The sequence below is a fragment of the Peromyscus maniculatus genome, chromosome 23, assembly GCF_049852395.1.
Source record: "Peromyscus maniculatus bairdii isolate BWxNUB_F1_BW_parent chromosome 23, HU_Pman_BW_mat_3.1, whole genome shotgun sequence".
Classification (NCBI taxonomy): Eukaryota; Metazoa; Chordata; class Mammalia; order Rodentia; family Cricetidae; genus Peromyscus; species Peromyscus maniculatus.
The window spans coordinates 420,251-442,520 of NC_134874.1; the positions used below are offsets into that span (position 1 = coordinate 420,251).

Sequence of the window (22,270 nt, forward strand, 5' to 3'; positions counted from 1 at the left end):
GAGCCCTGGCTGGCTTGGAACATGGTATGTTCTCACAGAAATCCACCTTCCTCTGCCTCTACTGAGATCAAAGGAATGTGTGATCATACCTCGTGGACAAAATATTCTTTTTTTTTTTCTTTCTTTTTTTTTTTTTTTAAATCCCACTCATTTCCCAGTCTTTCCACACTCACCCTCCACCCTTGTAACCTCCCCCAAAAGAAAATAAAAAATTAAAATGAAAACAAACCAACAACATCTTGCTGACCCCTCTGGGCAGTGACCTGCTCCTTTATCAACTGCCCCGCCTCTCACACCCATCACTGCTGTCTCCAGTGCTGCCACGCATGTGCCACGCCACTCTTGCCACTCTTCTGTCCTTCCTGCCTCTCCATCACATAGTTCTTGTCGTAGTGGCATTGGAAGCTGCGATGTGTCACTCAGTAGACCCTTTGGCCCAAACAGCTTTACTTGCAAATGGTTATTGCAATGAGTCATTGGTCTGGTTCAAGGCCTCTGGCTTCTGCTACACCATCAACACTAAACTCTCACTGAAACTCCTCTCGGGTGTTTTGCTGTTGCTCAGAGTCATGGCAACCCTGAGGCTATGGTTCTGCAGGACGGACCCCTTCACACACTTCAGCAACTCATAGAGGGGGTAGGTTTTGGGGTGGGCCAACTCAAAGGACTGGATCTGGGCCTGGGTGGTCGCTAAGTTGGTCAGCCTACTCCGCACCCTTCACCTTGGCCCACCAGCTCTCTCATGCTGGTGCTTTCTCCTTGCTGTGGTCATTGAGGGGCAGGGTCAGCTCAGCATGGCCCTCATCATGGCTTCAGGTGACAGCCTAGACCACAGACATCGGCACGGCCCTTGGTGGCAACAGAGGCCACGGCCATCAACATAGACCCTGGGGGCAGTAAGGCATGGACCCAGACATGGCCCTCAGTGGCAGCACAGGCCCTGGATATCACCATGGCCTCAGGTGGCAGCGCAGGCCTCCCACATCAGCCTGTTCCTCACCACTGCTGAATCTCCAGTTCCACCTCTCTCCGCAACACAAGAACTGCCCCACTTATCTTTTTCTCCCATCTCTCCACCACACACTTGCTCATCGTAGTAGCACAGAGGGCAGGCATCTGGCTGTCTCACCAAGTACTCTTGATACTCAGATGTTGGAATCACTCTGATGAAGCAGATAAGGAAAGCAGACGAATCTCTGTTTGAGGCCAGCCTGGTCTACGTATCAAGTTCCAGGACAGCCTGGTCTACATAGAGAGACCCACTCTCAAGAAACAAAAGATGAGGAAGGGCAAGTGCAGTCTCATCTGATCCAGGGCATCCTGGGAGGAAGCACATAGCTGAAAGACCAATCTGGATCATGACTTTCTGGGATACAGGGGAACGTTCCCCTCTGCCACCCAATCCATAGCATCACTGTGTTCATTCTGGGGCTTGGGTAGCATGTGGTTGTAGAGCACTCACAGTTATTGTCAGCAGAGCAGCCATGACTATTTGCAAGAGACCTCCAACACCTGGGGTGATTGCTGATGTTTCCTCACAGAAGGAAGGGGACAAGGAGGGTCACTGCCCCCCCCCCCCCGTTCTAGGTGCTCCCTCTTGCGCCTCTTTGTCACTTCTAGGTAATTTGCCCTAACTGAGCATGGCCTAGCGGTTTAGGAAGGTACCGGGGTATAAAAGCTGGGAAGATCAACCACGGGGCAGCCCGTCTATGCAGCTCTAAGTTGTTCTTTTGAGTTCTCATTCATGTTAGGATTTTCTGGTGATGCAGCTGCTTTAAGGCACCCCTTATTCTGTAAGAAAGCCCAAGGACTCTGGTGGAACCCTACTTTGGTTTGTCATTGGGGTCCTATCACCCAGGCCTAACATTCAGCAAGGTGACTTGATTAAGAATTCACTTCCGGGCCGGAGAGATGGCTCAGAGATTAAGAACACTGCTTGCTCTTCCAAAGATCCTGAGTTCAATTCCCAGCAACCACATGGTGGCTCACAACCATCTGTAACGAGATCTGGCGCCCTCTTCTGGCCTGCAAGGATATGTGCAGACAGAACACTGTATACATAATAAATAAATAAATCTTAAAAAAAAAAAAAAGACTTCACTTCTAAACCCAGGCAGGACACAGCGACAATTACACCAAGTCAGATGTACAGGTGGGTGCTGAGCTTCATCTGCATTCGCAGGTGGCACTATCCTGCACAAATGTGGAAGGCCACTGGCTACCTCTAACCCCAGGCATTCTAAGTTTCATTTACTGGGCCAAGGGTTAACCTGGTTCTGGATGGTGCTAAACAGTCGGGATCAGATACAACTACATGTGGTAACATGTTCCCAGGAGCTGCAAGCCTCATGCACAAAAAGTAAAAACTTGAAGGGTGGGTTCCATGCAGAAAACCTGGCAAACTCTGGTACTATGGGCTGCCATGGCCAGGATGGTGAGGAGGGTTCATGTGTCTCTGAGGTCAGCAGAGTTCCACGCAGATAGGGAGGGGGTGGTGCAGCAGAGGTGCCACCCACAAAAACACAGCCCCAAGGGAAACAAGGGTGAGCAGCCCCACACTGTCTCAGGATGTCCCTGAGGCACTTGGAAGCCCAGAGCCTCCTACCCCAGGCAGGGATACAGACAGTGAGATACCTGCCTCAGAGCCACACAAGACACTGGACCACATTTCTTCCAAATCAAGGCTGTATTTATCACTGTTGATTGACATGAAAACAGACCGTTTAAAATAACCAGAGTCCACGGTGGAAACACAGGGCCAGCAGGAAGGGACCAAACAAAGAGACAGGGCTGCTGTATGTTGATTCCGCATAAAAGCGGTGGTCAGGAAACCAAAAAGGACAGCTGACAACACATGGAAAAAGCTTGAGAGGGTCTGAATGCAAAACCAAAGCCAAGGAGCTGCGACAGGCTGAGTGGTGGGGCGGGGGCGGGGAGGGCAGCCCCCGGACAGGTGCTGGGGCGCAGGAGGAAGAAAACGAACCTTTTTCTCAGAACCATCTTCTGGGATTCTGTCTGGATTACACAGATCCAGAGAACACTGCACTAAGGTTAGCACATGGGCACAGGTTTGTCCTCGTAACTAGGGAAAGTCCTGAAATCTGCTTCAGTCTAAGCAGATGCCCAGAAGTGTGGCTCTCTGGGAGGTCCAACCACCCTCCAGGAAGCTCAGACGCTGTCTCCCCCTACACATCCTGTCTTGCCTCCGAGGCTTGCATAGTTGAAGGATAGACGCGGCAGTTACTCTGCTGCCCAAGTGGGTTTTTGTGACCACGTACACAAATAACCAGAGGGGTTTCTAGAAACTTGTTATAGACTGTCCAGGTTAAGAATTTAATAAGTTTTATAATTATATCAACAGAATATTTACATTTTTTTCTAAAAAACAAACCAAAGAAATCCTCTTACACCTATGCATAATAGAATAAGGCAGAAAACCCAAAGTTTTGTACATTATTATTAATTATTATTTTAATATATATCTGTAACTTCGGTTCCAAGTACCAAGGGAAGGCCAGGGCCGGGCCTGAGTGCGGAGCCTCACAGTGCGCTGGACAGAAAGACCGTTTCTTTCCATAAATAAGACAAACTCTGGGGCTCAAATGGGATCTGAGAAGTGAAACTGTAAATCCCAACTAAAAATTCTTTTTTTGGTTCTTTAAAATGTCGTTAGAGCACAAAATTAAGAAAAATACAAAACCATTAAAAATGCTTGTCACCTGGGGGAGAGGTGGGGAGGTACAAAGCTAAATTTTTCCCAGTGACCTAATCGCAAGCTCGGAAAATGAAGTCACCCCCAGAAAAGCGTAAGGTCCTCGACTACACAAGCAAGCCGCAGCGTGGAGCGAGCCGCGTTGCTCCTGGACTCGGGGAACTGTGCTCAGGTCCCAGGAATTTTTAAGTGAGCCAGTCCACTCCGCTGGGACTACCGCGCCTCCACTTCGGGCGGGTTGCACGCCGCGGGAGCGGGAGAGTAGTCGCGCGCCTCGCCAGGCCCGAGCGCCAGCGGCGTCGTCCTGGGGCGCGCGGGTGGCGTGGACACCCCGCCTGCAGCCACCAGGGGAGGAGGTGCACCAAGTGCGGCGGCAGCCGGCGGGGTCCGGGCCAGAAGTGCGCCGTGCAGCGCACCAGGAGTCAGGCGCGGGTAGTGCATCGCAGGCAAGAGCGAGGCGTCTGGGTCGGGCGCGCGGGCGCGCTCCAGCTCCTCCCGGCGCACGTCCCGCAGGCGGTCGGGGCTGTAGTCGTGAGGCTCGCGGTCGCGGTAGGCGCGCTCGGAGAGCTCGAAGGGAGCGGAGCCCACGGCGGACGTCGGGGCGGGAAAGGAGCGGCGCGGCAGTTCTAGGCCCCGGTAGGTGTCGCGCGGCGGGTCCCACACGAAGCCCGACGTGCCCAGGCCCAGATGTGTGGCTGTGGAGTGCACGCTGACGCCTGTGAGCTCTGGTGTTTCGTCTTCCCTGCGTTCCTCCTTTACCTTCACGTCGCCCTGGGGCCGCTCAGGCGTCTGCTTCCCGGACTCCCGACCCAACAGGCCTGCCAGGCGCAGGCAGTCACCCAGGGCTGCCTTGCAGTAGGGCGATGGAGGTCGTGCAGCCAGCTTGGCACCATCCTCTTTGCCAGGTGAGTGGCTCTCCTTGACACGAGGCTCGGCCTCGCGGTCTGTGAGGATCCCAGGGCGGCCCAGCTCACCGGGGCCCCGCTGCAGGAGGCTGCTGATGGGGTGGCCCACTGCTGCTGCAGGTGAGCCATGGCTCAGCAGGCGCGTCTTCTCCAGGAGGTCCCTGGGGACGACAGGACAGAGCCATCACCTAGAGCAGCTATAGCTCCTAGAAAGCTGTTTGTCAAGTTTCTGTGACCTCAAGATTCCTGCTGTGTGGAGCCTCTGCACCCTGGGCTCCAGGGCTTGTCCAGTGTTACAAGTACCCCAGCTGTGAACACTGTTGACATCCCTTCCCTGGTTACTGGCTACAGTTCTCTGTACTGCCCTGGGTGGCTCCAGCAGGGCAAACTGCTTGAGTTCTCCCACTTGGGGTGGGGGATAGGGAGGCAAGGCAACATGGCTACCCCAATCCTGGAACTCCCTGCTCAAAAGTAAGCATTCTCAGGCTCAGGGGTGTGCAGTTGCTTTCTGGTGATTTAACCACAGATGGCTATCTGCCTTAAATCCCCTCAGCACCAGCCTAATAATGCAGGCCTGTAATTCCAGCAGAGAGGCTTAGACTGGAGGACGGAAAGGTTCAAGACCAGCTATAGAGTTCAAGGTTAGCCTGGGCCACTTGCCCCAGGGCTCCTGAGGGTCCTGTGGTAGGGATACTGCCACCAGAGGGCCAGGAGAGGATCCTGAAAACACTTCTCTACACCAGTCTTTCTGGTAGGGTCCCCAGCTGTGCCTACACCAGGCTCTTCTCCCACATTTGCTCTGTGTCTGGGGCAGGCCCAGGGCTGTCCTCACCTAGTTTAGTCTGTCACACTGGCCAGCTCTGCTCTCACCAGGCAAAGGACCCTGAGCCCCAGAGCCTGACCTCAGAGAGCACCTAAGGAGGACTGTGCCTGCTGCAGGAACTGCATGGTTCAGAGTAGGCTTTACCTCCCATGGAGAGGCCCCTGATCTTCCCCCCACCTTCAGTTCCGTCCTCAGTGCTGACAGTGGGCTGCAGCACATGCGTAGGCCCGAGGCCACCGTGAGTTCTGGGCACTCTGACCCGCACATCTGCTCGGCACCTCTCCCTGCGGCCACCCTGAGTTCTGGGCACTCTGACCCACACATCTGCTCGGCACCTCTCCTCCCTTGTAAGCTCTTCCCTCCAACCGACTTCGGCTACTGCAGAAAGCAGTCTGTGGAGCAGCCCTCACCCAGGCCGGGCTCCCAGGACCTGCCTTTGACCTGACCTCAGATCAGCAGTCTCCCAGACATCACTGGGTGTGGACTTTAGTTCCAGCACTAGGAAGGCAGAGGCAGAAGGATTTCCGTGAGTTCAAGGATCACATGGGGAGATTGTATAGGGAGCTGGAACTCACTATGTCTACAAGTCTCCCCATCTCAAAAAAAAAAAAAAAGAGTTCCCTTGTTATTCCCATGAAACATCCCCATCCTTACTGCAGAAGAGGCAGACACTCAAAAGGTTCACTGCTTAGGGTTTACTGGGCTTTGGGGCATTCTGCCTCAGGCAACTCCTAGGAGCATCAACCAAGCAGGTTTGACCCAGGGCTGCCTGTTAAAAACACCTATTACGTTGATTTTAGTAGCCTATACCTTTCCCAGATATAACACATAGCCGAAGTGCACCCCTATCAACAAGAGCCTTGTATTGGGGACATCTGTGGAGAAAGGGACCCTGAAGCTCTAGGTTTGCCTCCACCTGGAGGCCTTTCCTCTCTGCTAGTATTTAAGCCAGGGAGGTCTTTACTTTTGTAAAGTAAGTCTTTTAAACACAGCTCCTTCAGAGCCCTCAGGGGAGTCTAGCCATGGTCCCTCTGCCAGGTCAGTACCCTGGAGTCTGGTTAAGAAATTGTGGGTACTGACTTACCCAGGGACCACGGCTCTGCACAATACCAACGTGGGAGGCATTGGGACAGGTGAAGGGAAGGGCTGGAGCAAGGAATAAGGGTGGGTGGAGTAAGGACTGGGTGGGGTGGGTGTCTACGGAAGAAGTGGGGGGAGGAGGGGCGGGCAGAGTCAGGAACAAAGTAGACCTCGAGGGGTTAAGGACCTAAAAACTGAGAAACTTCCGACAGGAAGGTTGGCATGTTGGTCCAGGAAGTCCCTGATAGAAAAAACCTGCATTGGGATCTTCCACCCTAAAAGCTCCCTTTTCTGCCTTATAAACCCCCAAGCTCCTGGGCCTGGGCACCCGTCTCCACTCCCACAGAGAGTGCTGCTCTCCATGTTCTGACTGAAGGCATCTGCTTCTGTAGAAGTCAGTCTCCTCATTTTTATGTTGACTTGCTCAATCTAGAGCTAACATTTGGTGCTGAAACCCAGGGGGTTCGGGGGTCCTGCACCCCTTCCTCTGAGTAACCTTTCCTCCTGGCCCTTAGCCATCTCCCTACCTTTTCTGACACCAATCTCACCCAGGGCTGCTCACCTGGCATACTACCTGAAACCTCTGGGTCTTTGTGGCCTTTGTCTTCATGTGCAGTGCAAGCCACATTCTGAGGTTTTAGTGGTGTGCCGTATAAACTCAGTTTGACTCTTCCTGGTCTGCCCACCTCTAGAGCAGAGGCCTTTTGCCACTCCCCACCCCAGTGCATCCAACATCCACACGTTAAGGTAAAATCCAGGTTGAGTTCACAAGTGCCCTCAACTGACATCTCAGAGGTCCTCCAGCTCCCTGCCTCTCTGGCTTTGCCTGCCAGGTCACTGTCATTGGGGCCAATTGTTTCCAGTCCCTCTCTGGTTGTAGGTGACCACTTATAACCAGAAACAAGCTTCAACTTACCTGGCCTAAAGTAGGGTATACAATATCCATTCTAGGCACTTTCGGCTTGCCTTAAACCTTCAGACATTAGTAAGCCTGTTGACTGAGGTCTGGACCCAACACAAATTGGATACTACTTTTGGCTTTCAAAGTCTCCCTGACTCAGAAAACTTTGTAAGACAGAGGGGCAACGGTTCTGCAAGTCTCTCGCCTCCCTCCATTCCTGCCATTTCCTGTATTTCTCCATTTCTGCATATCAGGGTTCTCTGGGTGTAGCCCTGGCTGGCCTGGAACTCTCTCTGTAGACCAGGCTGTCCTCAAATCTCAGAGATCTGCCTGCCTCTGCCTCCTGAGTGCTAGGATTAAAAGCATTCGCAGCCCATCAAACCTAATTCCCTAAACCCTTTCTCAGACGCTAATCTGACTGATGAGGATCCTCCCTATCAAATTTTTCTCCCATTCTGCCTCTGTGCCACAGGGATGAACTGTAAAACACAGATCGATCTGGGACCTCTTCCCCCCAGGGACCCTGTAAACCCTGCCCGGTTCAGTTCTGGTCCATAGGATTGCTGAGGGTTTTAAACTATCCCAGGTGTGCCACAGTAGAATCTTATCTGCTTTGGTGCCAAACAGGAACCACTGGTACCATGCCCACCCCCACCCCCCATCCTGAAACTGGGCTGGTAACATTCCTTAGGGAGATAAACATTTAAAAAAACAAGCATCTTTATCTCTTTTTCCTTCTCCTGTCTATTCTGCAACTCTGAGGGAGAAATACTGTGATCTATGTACTACACTAGCTACTCTATCAGCTACCTATGGGCCCTGCTTCCTCAAGCCAAGACTATGACATTCTTTCCTGTTCATTTTGCTATTTTAGGCTCTTATGCCACAGGCACCATCTCCTCCTGTATCCATCCATATTAACTGAAGTGTCTTCTTAAAGAAAAGGGTGTAACAATACACACTTGAACTGGGAGATGGTGGATCCCACTGGGACTTGTGCTAGGGGGTGGGGTGGGGGGGATGGGCTCACTTTACCATGGAGCTGAGCTCACCTTGAACAGAAAGGAATCATGTGGTTTGCCCCATCCAGCTGGTGACCTCATTAAGATGGAAGCAACTGTGTGAGTTGGCCACCATCTTTGCTAATGATACCATAAAGTAGGCAAATGCCACGTGACCTTGTTGCCATCTTGGTTAATGTAACCACATGGCATCAACAAAAATAGAAGCATCCATAACTCCCTGGTACTTCTGAGTCCTCTGGGGATCGCTGTAGCCCTTTTATGTTAAATTATAGAGGTAACTGATGAACCAGCCTGCTTCCATCTTGGGCTTGAAAGCCATCTTAAAAAAAAAAAAAAAAAAAGTCGGGGTTGGGGCTTTAGCTCAGTGGTAGAGTGCTAGAGGTTCAGTCCTCAGCTCCGGTTTAAAAAAAAGTCAGTGAAATGATCCCTAATGATATCTGCTATACTCATAGATTGTTGCCTAGCCCAGTGGTCATCCGAGAGGCTTCATATGAAAACAGATGCAAAGACCCACAACCAAATATTAGGCAGAGCTTGGAGAATTCTGTGGAAGAGGGAGGAGGAAGGATTGTAGGAGCCAGAGGGGTCAAGGACACCACAAGAAAACCCACAGAATCAACTAACCTGGGTTCCTAGGGGTTCACAGAGACTGAACTGACAGCCAGGGAGCCTGCATGGGACTGGCATAGGCCCTCTGCATATATGTTACATACAGTTGTGTAGCTTGGTCTTCTTGTGGGACTCCTAACAGTGGGAGCAGAGGCTGTCTCTGACTCTTACTGTCTGCCTTTGGGACCCTTTCCCCTATTGGGTTGCCTCATCCAGCCTTAACCGAAGAGGAGGTGCCTAGTCTCACTGCAACTTGATATACCATGGCTGGTTGATATCCATGGAAGGTCTGCCCTTTTCTGAAGAGAAATGGAGGAGGAATGGATGGAGGCGGGGAGGTAGGAGAGAGGGACTGGGAGGGGAAACTTCAGTCAGGATGTAAAAACAAAAACAAAATATCAAAGGGAGATACAATAAAAAATAAATTAAGAAAAACTAGGTTCCTTCCTGTTTATGATCAAATCTGTTTCTCAAAAATTGGGCTATGCCTCATCTATAACCTAACTACAAATGGTTCTGTACTGCCTGTTCCAGGAAACAGCAACCACGTCTTTATTTCAAAAGGTTATTATGACCACCTTGTTATGTTCTGCTCCTGTAATCCTGCCTCTGCCTACCAAATCCCTCATTTGGAAACCCCCTTCCTCTGAGCTATAAAAATCCTTATCTTGCCCAGGTCCAATGCTGACTACTAGAACCCACCTTGGGGGGAGGCAGCCTGTGTACATGAATAAAAAAAGCTTGCTTTAATTAATTGTTTGGGCTGGGTAATGGTGACCCACTCCCTTAATGCCAGCCAGCATTTGGGAGGCAAAGGCAGGTGGATCTCTGAGTTCAAAGCCACCCTGGTCTATAGAGCGAGTTCCAGGATAGCCAAGGCTACACAGAGAAACCCTGTCTTAGAAAACCCAAACAAACAAACAAACAAAACAAAACAATCCAGTAACATCAAATGTCTAAAGAGGCATATATATCTATATATAGATATATGTGTGTGTGTATATATGCATATATATACACATTTTAATGTTTTGTCTTTATTTTGACAGTGTGGTGGTCTGAATAAGAATGACCCCCATACACTCATGTAGGTGTGACTTTGTTGGAGAAATTGTCATTGGGGTGGGCTTTGAGGTTTCAAAATCCCATGCCAGGCCCAGGCTCTCACTCTCTCTCTCTGCTTTCGGATCAGGATGTAGCTCTCAGCTACTGCTCCAGTGCCAGGCTCTCTACCATGATGATAATGGGCTAATCCTCTGAAACTGTAAACAAGCCCTCAATTAAATGCTTTCTTGTATAAGAATTACGGTCATGGTTACCTCTTCATATCAATAGAACAGTGACTAAGACAGAAGTTGGAACAAGGAATGGGTATTGCTGTGACAGGCCCCAACATGCTGTTTGTTGGAGGAACATGAAAGACTTTGGGATTTTAGATTAGAAAAGTGATTGAATGCTCTAAGTGGGACTTACTGGGCCATCCTGGTAGGAGCATGGACGACGGTGCCAAGGGTGATATGAACTGGGATGGCTCAGTTCAGGAAATTTCAGAAGGGAAGAACATTTATAAGTGGCCTAGAGACCATTCTGTGTTATTTTGGCAAAGATGAGGCTGCTTTTTGCCCTTGTTCTAAAAATCTGCCTGAGGCTAAATTGAAGAGTTTTTAATTAATGGTGCTGGCAGAGGAGATTTCAAGACAGCCTAGCATTAACTGTCATGTGGTTATTAGTGATCACTCGTGTGCAGATCCTATGCAAGCTGGACAAAGAGAAATACGAAATCTACAGTTTGACGAGAAAAGGAGCAAATAGGAAGTGTAACAGAGCTAAAAGCCTGATGCTAAGTGAAATAAAGGTAGTTGTGATCTCACAGAAAGACCCACCCAGCTAAGTTTCCAATTTGTAAAAAGGAATTAAAGGAACCCTTAAGCAGTGAGGGAAACCACTAAAAACAGAAATCTGATGCAGATGTAACTGAACAAGGGAGCCATGCTCCAGCTCAAGCCAACAGCAGAACCTGGCAGTTTTGGCCATGTCGTGGTTCTGGCTTTAGAGTCAAGGATACAAGAAGGGGTTGTAGAATCTCCCTCCATGGCTAAGCTGCTGAGGCTAGGCACATGTCAGGGGTGTCCCTGCCTGGAGACCCAGAGAGGCCACTGGATGAACCTGTGAAGGTGATGCCTAGATTGCACTGGAGACCTCAAGATGTTAGAGATGCCAGCTGTGGGATACCTGCTGAGAGCTGCAGGCTGGGTGTGGAACCAGCCCAAGAGACGAGTGGAAGGAGCTGGAGATCTGAAGAGCTTTGACATCAGACATGGAGATGCAGAATCTGGAGTCTGTCCTGCTGGCTTTTGGTCTTGCTTTGGTGCCATATTTCCTTACTGTGCTCCCTCCCTTCCTTTTGGAGTGGTAATGTATTTTCTCTGCCGTTGTATGTTAGAAGTATGTGATGTGCTTTTTTTAATTTTGATTTTACAGGGTGTTATAGTTAAGGGATTGCCTTAAGTCTCAGAAGAGACTTTGGACTTTTAAACAGTGTTGAGACTGTTACAGACTATGGAGACTTTTGGAGTTGGAATGCCTTTTATTCATTATGATACGGCTACAAGCCCGTGGGGGCCAGGGAATACAATATGGCAGTTTGAGTAAAAACCCACAGGCTCACAGGTGTGGCCTTGTTGGAGGAAGTCTGTCAGCTGGGGGTGAGCTTTGAGGTTTCAAAATCTAGTCCCTTCCCCTTGCAGATCAGGATGCAGCTCTCAGTTACTGTTCTAGTACCATGCTTGCTGCCATGATGATAATGGACTGGCCCTCTGAAACTGTAAGCAAGCCCCCACTAAATGCTTTCTAAGAGTTGCCATGGTCAGGGTGTCTCTTCACAGCAACAGAACAGTGACTAAGACACGGTCTTTACACGATACATCTACTGGCTTCTAAGAGCCTGAGAATTTTCCCAGCTATGTTCCTCCAACACGGGCATACTAATAAAGGTAGCTAACACTTTTGAGATTCATGGAGACCCAGAGCTAAATATTGTTAAAGCACAGATCCCAACAGAGACCCATGGGATGAGCTGCACCTAACGAGGAGCTGCTGTGGCAGGTTCTGCCGGGTCTCAATGCCTGCTATTTCTGCCTGGTATCTCCAGGCCTATTTTCCTCTGAGAGAAAATGTTCCTTCTCCCCCTCCAATACTCTTTTGTTCCACAAGTATCTGCTTTTGTTTCTGCCTGAACTAACAATACATTTACTCGAGATCTCTATGCTAAGTTTCCCTTTCACAAAGAGGGTTATAAAAAACAATCCCAACGAACAATAAGATTCAAAATTGGGATTTATTAAAATATATCTTATGTGTTGTGGGATGTCCTGTATGCTGTGAATATATGTTACTATGACTGATTGACAAATAAAACAATGATTAGCCAGTAGCCAGGCAGGAAGTATAGTGTAGGTGGGACAAGAGAGAGGAGAATGCTGGGGAGAAGAAGGCTGGGTCAGAAGACGCTGCCAGCCACCGCGAGGAGAAGCATGATGTAAGAAACCCGTAAGCCACGAGCCACATGGCAAGGTATAGATTTATAGAAATGGGTTAATTTAAGAACAGGTAGCAAGAAGCCTGCCACAGCCATACAGTTTATAAGTAATATAAGTCTCTGTGTTTACTTGGGGGAAGCTAGTGGGAGAGATTTGCCCTGACTGCCGGCAGCCCAGGACACAGGAAAACCTCAGCTACACTTATGTGTGATTATGAATCCATAGACTCTCTGTCTATATGATTATTTGTTTTTTATATCATGTACTTAGTACAAACTGACTTATATGTAAGCACTCTTGTCAAGCTTGACACAACTTCATTTTGTTCATAATAAGACTAAAATGTTAAGAAACAAAATAATGGCCGGGCAGTGATGGCGCACGCCTTTAATCCCAGCACTTGGGAGGCAGAGGCAGGTGGATCTCTGTGAGTTCAAAGCCAGCCTGGTTTACAGAGTGAGATCCAGGACAGGCACCAAAACTACACAGAGAAAGCCTGTCTCAAAAAATCAAAAAAAGGAAAAAAAAAAATGATAAAAGACAAAAATATATTTAATCAATGTGATCACATAGGTAAAACAAATAGAGATAGCTAATGACCATGAGTCTTTCTTTGGGCAATTAACATGAATTTTTAAATTTAAAATCTGCTTTTTTTTTTTTTTTTTTTTTTTGGTTTTTCGAGACAGGGTTTCTCTGTGTAGCTTTGCGCCTTTCCTGGAGCTCACTTGGTAGCCCAGGCTGGCCTCGAACTCACAGAGATCCACCTGGCTCTGCCTCCCGAGTGCTGGGATTAAAGGCGTGTGCCACCAACGCCCGGCTAAAATCTGCTTTTAAGGATAAAATATAGTCAAGATATTATCTCCTTAATCCTTATCTCAATTCTGGTTCTATAACATGGTCCCTATTGAGGATATAAAATAACTAAGAGATGATTACACCTTGCTGGAGAGGTGGCTCAGAGATTAAGAGTACATACTATTCTTTAAGAGGACCAGAGTTCGATTCCTAGCTTCCATATCAGGTGGCACAGAACTCCAGTTCCAGGGGTATCTGACACTGACACCTCAGCCCTCTAAGGGCACCTACACTCACATGTGCATACCTACCCACAGACAAACTCATACACATAATTGGAAATAATAATAATTTAAAAATTAAATGTCTCAAGAGATGATTACTCTTACTTCATGGTGCATCTTCCTATTAGACAATTGCCCTCCCTTTACATAAGAGTAATTTATATCTATGCTTTTGAATATATTTTGTATATGAATGAATGTACATAGAAATGAAAACATTTAAAGTATACTTTTGACCACTGCTACCTTTTTAAAAACAAACGGCCGGGCAGTGGTAACCCACACCTTTAATCCTAGCACTCAGGAGGTAGAGGCAGGCAGATCTCTGAGATTTGAGGACAGCCTGGTCTACAGAGTGAGTTCCAGGACAGCCTGGGCTACACAGAGAAACGCTGTCTTGAAAAACAAATAACAACAAAAAAACCCTAGTATCTATTTCTTAGAATATGGGTTTCTGACCTATCTTCTATGTTACATCACTGCCGTCTTCATCCCTTTAGCCCTGCTGGCCTAAAATAATCATAGTGAGACGACTTCTTCTTCTTCTCCTCCTCCTCCTCCTTCTATTTAACTATTTAACTACACTCTCAGTAAAAACTAAACAGTACTAGCAGCCTCACTTTTTTATGTTACAAATGCTACCTCACTCATATACCACAGTCCAAGGATGCATGCTGTCACCAAACAGCTGTCTTATGTTCTGGACCTTTGCCACCTGTTGAGTTTCATGTGGCCCCTTACACTGACCCTTCTCAGAGACACTCTTAGCTGCTGTCTTTTACAGGCCCCCTTTGCCAGCTATAAGGCAGTTAGGTAGTCTGTGTACCAAACCCCTAACAGCAGTCAGATGACCTCTAAAAAGGGACTGATGGATCATCCAACTCATCCTTCTTGCCATTCTGGGCATTTTCAGAACTACAATAGCTGGACTGCATTAACTTTTGTCTGGCCAACTCTCATAAAACCTTAAGGAAGTTTCAGATCAGCTTAATATCCTTCAGGACCAACTCATTTCTTTGGCTGCCAAAATTAAAGAGGGTATGTTGTCCACCCCTCCACCCCACCCCACCCTGTTCTTGGGGTCTGGAGTGAAGGGTAAATGGACCTAAAAGCCTTCGGTGAGCTGAGAAACTCTGGACAGGTAAGCTGAGAACATCTGCAGGCAGTATGGAGCCGGGAGCTCCTGACAAGGTCCTCATATCAACCTCTGTTGGTATTTACAACTTTAAGAATGAAAGAGAATCGATCTGCACATAGAATCTTCTACCCCAAAAGTCCCCTTTTCTGCCTGTGTGCAGTCTCCACTCCCATGGAGATTTAAGGACAATCTGCTTCTATAGAAGTCAGTCTCCTTTATTCTCATGTCATTTCTTTGATCAATCCTGATCTAACAGACTAGAGAGGTAAGAAACCAAACCAGGGAGAGAGGTCTCAGGGCCAGATGAACTCACCGCTCATGCTCTTCCTGGCCCTTGTCAGGTTCTCGGTCGTGGTTGGTCAGGGCTGAGAAGCGCTCTGTATCCATTGGCTTGGGCCATGGGGGCGGGGTAGGAAAGGAAGGTGGTGCCCGGTGCAGCCGGTTCCAGGCGTCATGGGGGCTGGGCAGGCCAAGCAAAGCTGTGCCCTCCTTGGGGGCAAAGATGCTGCTCCCTGGTGCTGAAGAGGGAGATGAGAACAGAGGGCCAGGAGTGTGAGCTGGACAAGATGCCCCTCAACACTGCGCATTGCCCAACCCTAACAGGCTGTGAGAAGCCTTAACCTAGAGGGAAGTCAGTGTGCAAGACAGGAGGGTAAGGGGCAGTGGAATGGATGTGGCCGGTCACTCACTCAGTGCGTGGCTGCCCAGACCTCCAAAAGCGTGGCTGCCCAGGCTCCCCAGGCCTCCAAAGGTGCTGGATCTGCTGAAGGGGTCTGCAGGGGGTGAGGGGAAGGCAACAAGGGGTCAGGAATCTGCAAGGCTTCCACCCTGCCCCAGACTGAAAGGGTGGCCCATGAGGAGCGTCTTAGTCCGGGCAGGTGCCACCCATATTGATCTGAGAGGTCGTGGGACCTCCTTCCTACCCATTCGCATTCCTCCTTGAGGTCTGTGGAAGATGCACCTAGGCTTCTCGGACACCTACCTGTCAGATGACCAGTGGGCAGGAAGCTGCCATGATGAGCTGAGGGTCCAAACGGGTTGGTGGTTGGATGAGTGGCACCTAGGTGGAGGGCAGCCAGGTTGACAAGAGCCCCCAGACCTGGGACCGCCTGCCTCGAGTGGTGGGTCACAGGTGGAGCCAGTTTAGTTTGGGAGTCTCCACCTCCCATCCTCTCACCTCTACATCACTCTACAGGTGTGTGGTTAGATCATGAGTTTGGAATTTAGTCGACTCTCCAGATCTGGGGCCACAAGGTGGCAGGGGCAGTGATACTGACTGTAGAGCTCCCCAGAGAAAGAAGCCAAGATGTGGATAAAAATGGAGAGGGAAGGCCCAAGTAAGTGAGCCACAATGGGACTGATCCTCAAGGTAGCTACCCTAGCGTTTAAAATGGAGCTCAAAATGATCCTGGCTTAACCCAAGGGAGGCAGGTGGTCGTGGGTCCATAGTCTTGGGTACAACTTCTATTTTCTAGCTAAATGGAATTTTAAAACGAGTAATGATTAAGAAACAAAACACCCATGAATGCTTCTATAATTCTTTATTATTATTATTTTTTTATTTTTTTGTTTTTCGAGACAGGGTTTTTTCTGTAGCTTTGGAGCCTGTCCTGGACTAGCTCTGTAGACCAGGCTGGCCTCAAACTCACAGAGATCCACCTGCCTCTGCCTCCTGAGTGCTGGGATTACAGGCGTATAACTCTTAAATACCCTGTTGATGGGTTAGAAGATAATACCAGAAAGGAATAAATTTCCTTTCCTGTAGTTTCAACTCAGTCTCAGTAAAAAAAAAAAATCAAATGTCTCGTGGACACTAGGCGGGTTTAAGAAATGGAGAACTTAGCTGGGCGGTGGTGGCACACGCCTTTAATGCCAGAACTCAGAAGGCAGAGGCAGGTGGATCTCTGTGAGTTTGAGGCCAGCCTGGTCTACAAAGCAGATGCCAAGACTGTTACACAGAAAAACCCTGTCTCAAAACCCCACAAAAACAAACAAACAAACAAATAAAAAGAAAAGGACTAGGGTAGATGGTGCTCTGAGATGACAGACCCGAGATCTGCTTGTGGAAGAAGAGGGATCCTGCAGAGGGGAAGGCAGACAGCATTCACATGTGTCTGTGCACACGTGTGTATACACACAGGCTGAAATAACATTCTCAGCAAGGCCTGAAATTGATGCTGGCCCTCAACTTGTCTACCAGTATCTGGGTTCAGATTTTGAGTTTGAGAAGTTCCTTTTATGCCCATAACTGAAATGCAGCACACGCTGTATCTAGACTTTATCATGCTGAGTCTCTTTTTCTTTCTGGAGACCTGGGGTTTGAATATACGTCAGGCAGGTGTCCCCAATAAACCCTGGGCATTGAGTCTTGTTGCAAAGGGCTCCCAGGGCTGAAAGCACAGAACTCTACACTGCCATGCACTTAGGGAAGGCTGGGACACAGGCTGTTGGGAACAGCTCCCTGCATGTGGAGACAAACAAAATACTGTTCTGAGTGTGTTGAGCTTAGAGAAGATTAGGCCCCAAATGATGAGGGACCAGGTCACCAAGCATCCAGTAATGTGGGGTAGAGGCCCAGGTGATACACATTAGTTAGGGCCTCTATGAACTAGCACCAGGGTCCCAGGGTACATGGGCTGGCTTTGGGAAGTTTGGGGACTGGGGCCTGGGACCAGCAGAAGATATAAAGAACACTGAGCAAGGGCCCTGGAGAGTTCTCTTACTCCCAACACAGGATAAGATGGTTGTTTTGGCCCCACTCAGACCCCTGATCCCAGCTACCCTTGGTCTCACCTGTGCTGGAGAAGAGGGGCCGGGCCAGGTCCTGTGGGTAGTGGAACCCAGAGAACATGCCTGGGGCAGGAGGCCGGCTGAACAGGTCCAGCTTTGTGCCAACCTCCAGCTTGTGGGGGTCCAGCTGCATCTGCAGGGGGACAGAGTGTGTGCCAGGGCTGTGTGCAGGGGCTTGGCCATTGCTCCAGGTAAAGCCTCAACTGGTGGCCTGAACTATGCAGGGACTTCACTGGAGGCGCCTCCTGAGGAACTGTCCATGTTCTGGCAGCCCCAGGTAAGGGGAAGGAAAGGCAGATTTAGTGGGTTTCATCTGGGACAGAAACACCAAAACCTTACTATAGCATAGTATGCAATGCATGGAGTCACAATGACATGAGTCACAACGACATGCTCCACTTTTATATCATAGCTTTCAATCGGTGTCCTCTTTATATAGCATATTTGCATGTATCATTTCACAGAAAATATCTTCACTTAGAGTCACAAAATTCAGTTGGAAAAGCATATGCACAGACATAAGTTGTTCCAAATACGCTTGTTTTCCAAACAGGAATCTACAGCAATAAGATGGCTTAGCAGGTAAAGGTTCCTGCCACCAAGCCTGAAGACCTGAGTTCAAACCTTAGGACCCACATGGTAGAAAGAAAGATCCAACTCCTACAAGTTGTCCTCTGACCGCCACATGCATGTCATGGCACACATGTATTGCATGTGCAGGTGCACGCACGCACGCGCACCCCCCCCCCACGCACCCAAACCATGACCCTATTAAAATTATATAGACCTGAGATGCCTATCCTCCTTTGTGTTGGCCATCCCTTGAGGGCTCTGTGGCCAGAGACTGCACTGACTGTGACTCTGAAGACCACAAGGACAAGGTCACTGTCCTACCCTTGCCTGTATGACCTGTCCTGTCACACCTTGCCATGGCCAGCATTTGGGGGCTCACGTTTCTCCTACTTTCTAAAGTATGTTACTGAGTGTGTGTGAGGGTGGTGTTTGCACATCACCATGTGGAGTGCTCTGTGCTAGGTGGGGACAAGTGCAAGGTGTGTAGACCTTATTATGTCTATAGCTGCCAATCCAACCAGGGTCACAAATTAATCTTAGCTGAGTGAGAACCATGCCCTTATCCCCCAAGGTATCACCAGGGGTCACTCAGGAATCACTGTGGGCACACCCTAAATTTTACCACTCCTGTCCTGGAAATCCACACTGCAAGCACCTGTCCACCTCCACCTAAGCATGTGCACTGGAATATAAACAGCACTCTCTCACGAGTCCCTTCCTGTTGACTTCTTTAAGGTCTTTTAGGAGATCATCATGGGTAACATCTGTATTGCAGACTACTGTCCTGACTGTAAAGACCCTCTCCTACTCCCAGCCCACCTATCATCTGCCCACCAGACACCTGTGCACATGCATGTGGGCCTCAGCCCTGGTCTTTGAACTGTCTTCCCAACCCAGGTTCCTCCCCGGCAGTTCCATGAATCCTCCTCATTGCAACCTTGGAGCTGGCCAGAGCCTCTTATCACACACCCTAGAGTCCTCCCAAATGGCCCCACCAGGGAGGCCCCAGCAGTGCACCCGCCTGGCCCGGCCTCACCTTCATCTTCTGCTGCTGGTGGTAGATCTGCCAGGCGATCTGCACGTGTACCGCACACCACTTCCCTGGTTTCTGTGGCAGGACCGGGATGTGCTCAGAGAGCCCAGCACCTCTTCCCAGGCCTCATCTTCCCCAGATTCCTACCATCAGGACCACCCCAAGGCCACCCAGGAGAGAACAGGAGTCCTTCCCAGCCACAGCCCTGGGTGTGCTTCCAACTCCTCTTCCCAACATGCACTCACTCACCCTGACTGCTGTCCGGTATGGATCAGACACCTGTGATGAACAGGAGAGCTGGGTCATGTCCAGGCTCTTTGGGAGCACAGGCTCAGGGTTGGGAGAGACAGCACCTGAGTGTGTGCTGCCAACTACATGGGTAAATGTCAACACCTACCCCAGGGGCTTTCTGCAGGAAAGTGTGAACCGCACCGGCCCGGCCCGTTATCTCGATTGAGTTTGAAGTCTGAAGGCGCAGGGGGAGAGGGAGAAAGAGCATGAGCAACCCATACGCTGAGGAGGAAGGACGCAGGAGGCCTCTCGGGAATCCCAAGTTCTGGGATGGACCGTGCTTCGGTCTGCTGGTGGGACCCTGGACACTGTTACCTCAGTCTCATCACAGGACCACCTCTCCCTCAGTCAAAAGGGTTTGCCAAGGCAGAAAGACTGGCTTATGACACCACTGGGGATAGAGACTGCCTCACTGAGAGAATGTGGCACCTACACACCATGGGTAAGAGTACTTAGGGGAAGTCAGCAACCCGGTCCTTAACCCCGGAGACTTGGGGAGCTGCTGCACGGACACGGGTGGGCTTAAGTGAGATGGGGCCCACGTTCCCTGTTTGGAGGGAGAGGTCATGGAACCTCTCTGCTCAGCTCCTGGCTCTTCCGCTCCTTCCCTCCTGGGTAAGACGATGGGTTTGGATGCCATGTCAAGTAGGCAACTCCAGCACTGCTCAGGCGCAGGCCGACTGTAAACAGGCCCCCCAACCAGCAGGGGTCGCTCATTAATCTAAGGCCAAGTTGCAATAAAATCTGGAGCTACTCTGTAGCCCTGCCCCATGCCCTAGACCCACCCACCTGCCAGTCACCTCCCTGCCAGGAACAGCTGTACCTTGGGCTGAAAAGCGCCCTGCAGGGACCCAAAGGGGCCAGGGTGTGCAAGCAGGGTGGGCAGCCCAGGGCCTGTGGGAGGGAAGGGTGGGAAGAGCTGCAAGAGAGAGACTGAGTTCTGGACTGTGGCCCCATGGTGGAGGGCCCTTGAGCACTGCTTCTCCCTCCCTCCCTCAGCATCCGGAAGGGAGCACGGAAAAAACCTGCAGCTTCCCCACACCCCAAGCCGACAGGAGCTGGACCTGCGCACAGGACTCACGTTGGAATGTCGGAAGTAGGGGCTGTCCAGCTTGGGTGAGAACTTGTCAAACTGCAAGGGAAGAAAGCACGGTGAGACTTCCGGTACAGACCTGGTGCCCTCCATTGGCCCAGAATCCACCCGCAGCTGGCCTGGTGTCAGCTGGCTCCTTGAGCACTGGCTTCGGGCCCTCTGGGGCCCAGGCTCCTGGTTCAGAGAGGTTTGTGTGTGTCCAGCTGAGGCTCTAGGTAGGGAAGGAGGCATGAAGCCCGGGCTGCGGAGGTAAGGTGGGAAAGCTGTGAACAAGCCAGGCTGCTGACAAAGAGGAAACGGACTAAGGGACACACAGAGGCTGCAACAGACGGGCCCTTGCAGCCCGCCCCATCTGGGCTCCAGACCTGGTGTCAGGCCCGAGACCCAGCGTGGCAGTGGGGTCTACACATACAGAGGCAGGAGTCACCGGGACTGCCTGCCCAGGGCCTATGTGCGTGAGAGTGAGTGTGCGTCTGTCTGTGTGTGCAGCTGCCTGTCCCACCCAGCCCGCCCCGCCAGCAGCCAGCACTCGGGCCTACGCACCGGCGAGGGTGCGGTGGGCGGCATGAGCGGCGTCGGGGGCAGCCCCGCGAAGGGAGCAAATGTGTGTTGGTGCTGGTGTGTGTGCTGGTGTGTGTGCTGGTGCGTGTGCTGGTGCGTGTGCTGGTGGAACTCGGCCCGCAGCAGAGCCCCCGGGCCCAGGGAGGCGCCAGGCCGCTCGGCGTTCTGCACCAGAAACCGCGTGTTCAGCTCTTGCCTGAGCAGTTCGTGATCTACAAGAGAAAAAGAGAGAGAGACGGAGAGGCACGTCGGCCGCGGGCTCCCAGTGGGGCGAGGCGGATAGTCACCTGGCACTCCCGGGGTCGGCAGGCCAAGCCGTGGTGGCCGCTCACTACGTGCGGGCCCAGGGGTGGAGGTAAGAGAGGAGCCTGTGACCAAGTACCAATCAGAATCCCCGAATGAGGCTGGCAATACATGATTGGCTGGTTGAATGAGATCAACAGGCTGGCATCTAGAGGCAAGGAGAGAAGTTGGTGAGCCCTGTCCCGCGTGGCCCATGGTCAGGGCTGGGATACCTGCCCTCAGGCAGAGTTCCTGTCCCCTGCAGGATGGCTGGCTGACTCCATTCGGAAATCCTCCAGAGATTAAAAAATCAGTGAAAGTTCCAGCCAGAGGTAAAGGTAGGCACTTGTGCCCCACTCGGGGTCTTCTGGAGGTCAGGAGCAGCAAAGGCATGGTCGGGACTCCCTGCACATGACCTGTGAGTCCGCTAAGACCCAACCCCAGGACATGGTCAGCCCACGAACCTCCTGAGATCTTCACCTCTTCCGTCTTGCCCCAGGGCCCCATCAAGGTTAAGCATGCACCCCTGGGCGTAATACCTACCGGCGGGGTGTCCTGGGATGACCAGGCTGCTGGCAGGCAATGCCGGGGGCGGGGGCAGTGTTGGGGGGGCAGCGAACATTGCTGCGGCGTGGTGCTGGTGCTGCGCCTGGGACCTGAGCGCCAGGTGTGAGGTAGACAGGTGGGGGCCAGGGCCGTGTGGCGACAGTGTCACGTGCTTCGCCAGGCCCAGAGGGGTGCCGCTGACTGTGCTGCTGCTCCTGCTGCGGGACACAGGACTCAGTGGCATCCTCTCTCTCAGAGCCTGGATGTCCCATAGCCACACCCCCTTT

General features: G+C 50.8%; 1 protein-coding gene across 14 annotated transcripts in view; it reads right to left on the reverse strand.

The window, feature by feature from the left end:
- Positions 1 to 2,667: 2,667 nt before the first annotated feature.
- Fbrsl1 (fibrosin like 1) overlaps positions 2,668 to 22,270 on the reverse strand; it is a 91,541-nt gene continuing 71,938 nt past the window's right edge. For 4 of the 14 annotated variants that reach the window (XM_042268143.2, XM_042268142.2, XM_042268141.2 and 1 more), the window contains 12 exons: positions 21,981 to 22,201; positions 21,538 to 21,606; positions 21,138 to 21,367; positions 20,583 to 20,633; positions 19,608 to 19,676; positions 19,460 to 19,489; positions 19,214 to 19,285; positions 17,608 to 17,737; positions 15,797 to 15,874; positions 15,504 to 15,587; positions 15,128 to 15,332; positions 2,668 to 4,778 (listed from right to left, as the gene is read on the reverse strand). In XM_042268143.2, coding sequence (XP_042124077.2) covers positions 3,926 to 4,778; positions 15,128 to 15,332; positions 15,504 to 15,587; positions 15,797 to 15,874; positions 17,608 to 17,737; positions 19,214 to 19,285; positions 19,460 to 19,489; positions 19,608 to 19,676; positions 20,583 to 20,633; positions 21,138 to 21,367; positions 21,538 to 21,606; positions 21,981 to 22,201 — 2,092 coding nt within the window. In that variant the 3' untranslated portion in view covers positions 2,668 to 3,925. Of the gene's footprint in view, positions 4,779 to 15,127; positions 15,333 to 15,503; positions 15,588 to 15,796; positions 15,875 to 17,607; positions 17,738 to 19,213; positions 19,286 to 19,459; positions 19,490 to 19,607; positions 19,677 to 20,582; positions 20,634 to 21,137; positions 21,368 to 21,442; positions 21,607 to 21,980; positions 22,202 to 22,270 lie in introns of all 14 variants that reach the window. The other 10 variants (XM_076561192.1, XM_076561190.1, XM_042268144.2 and 7 more) reach the window with 7 other exon arrangements.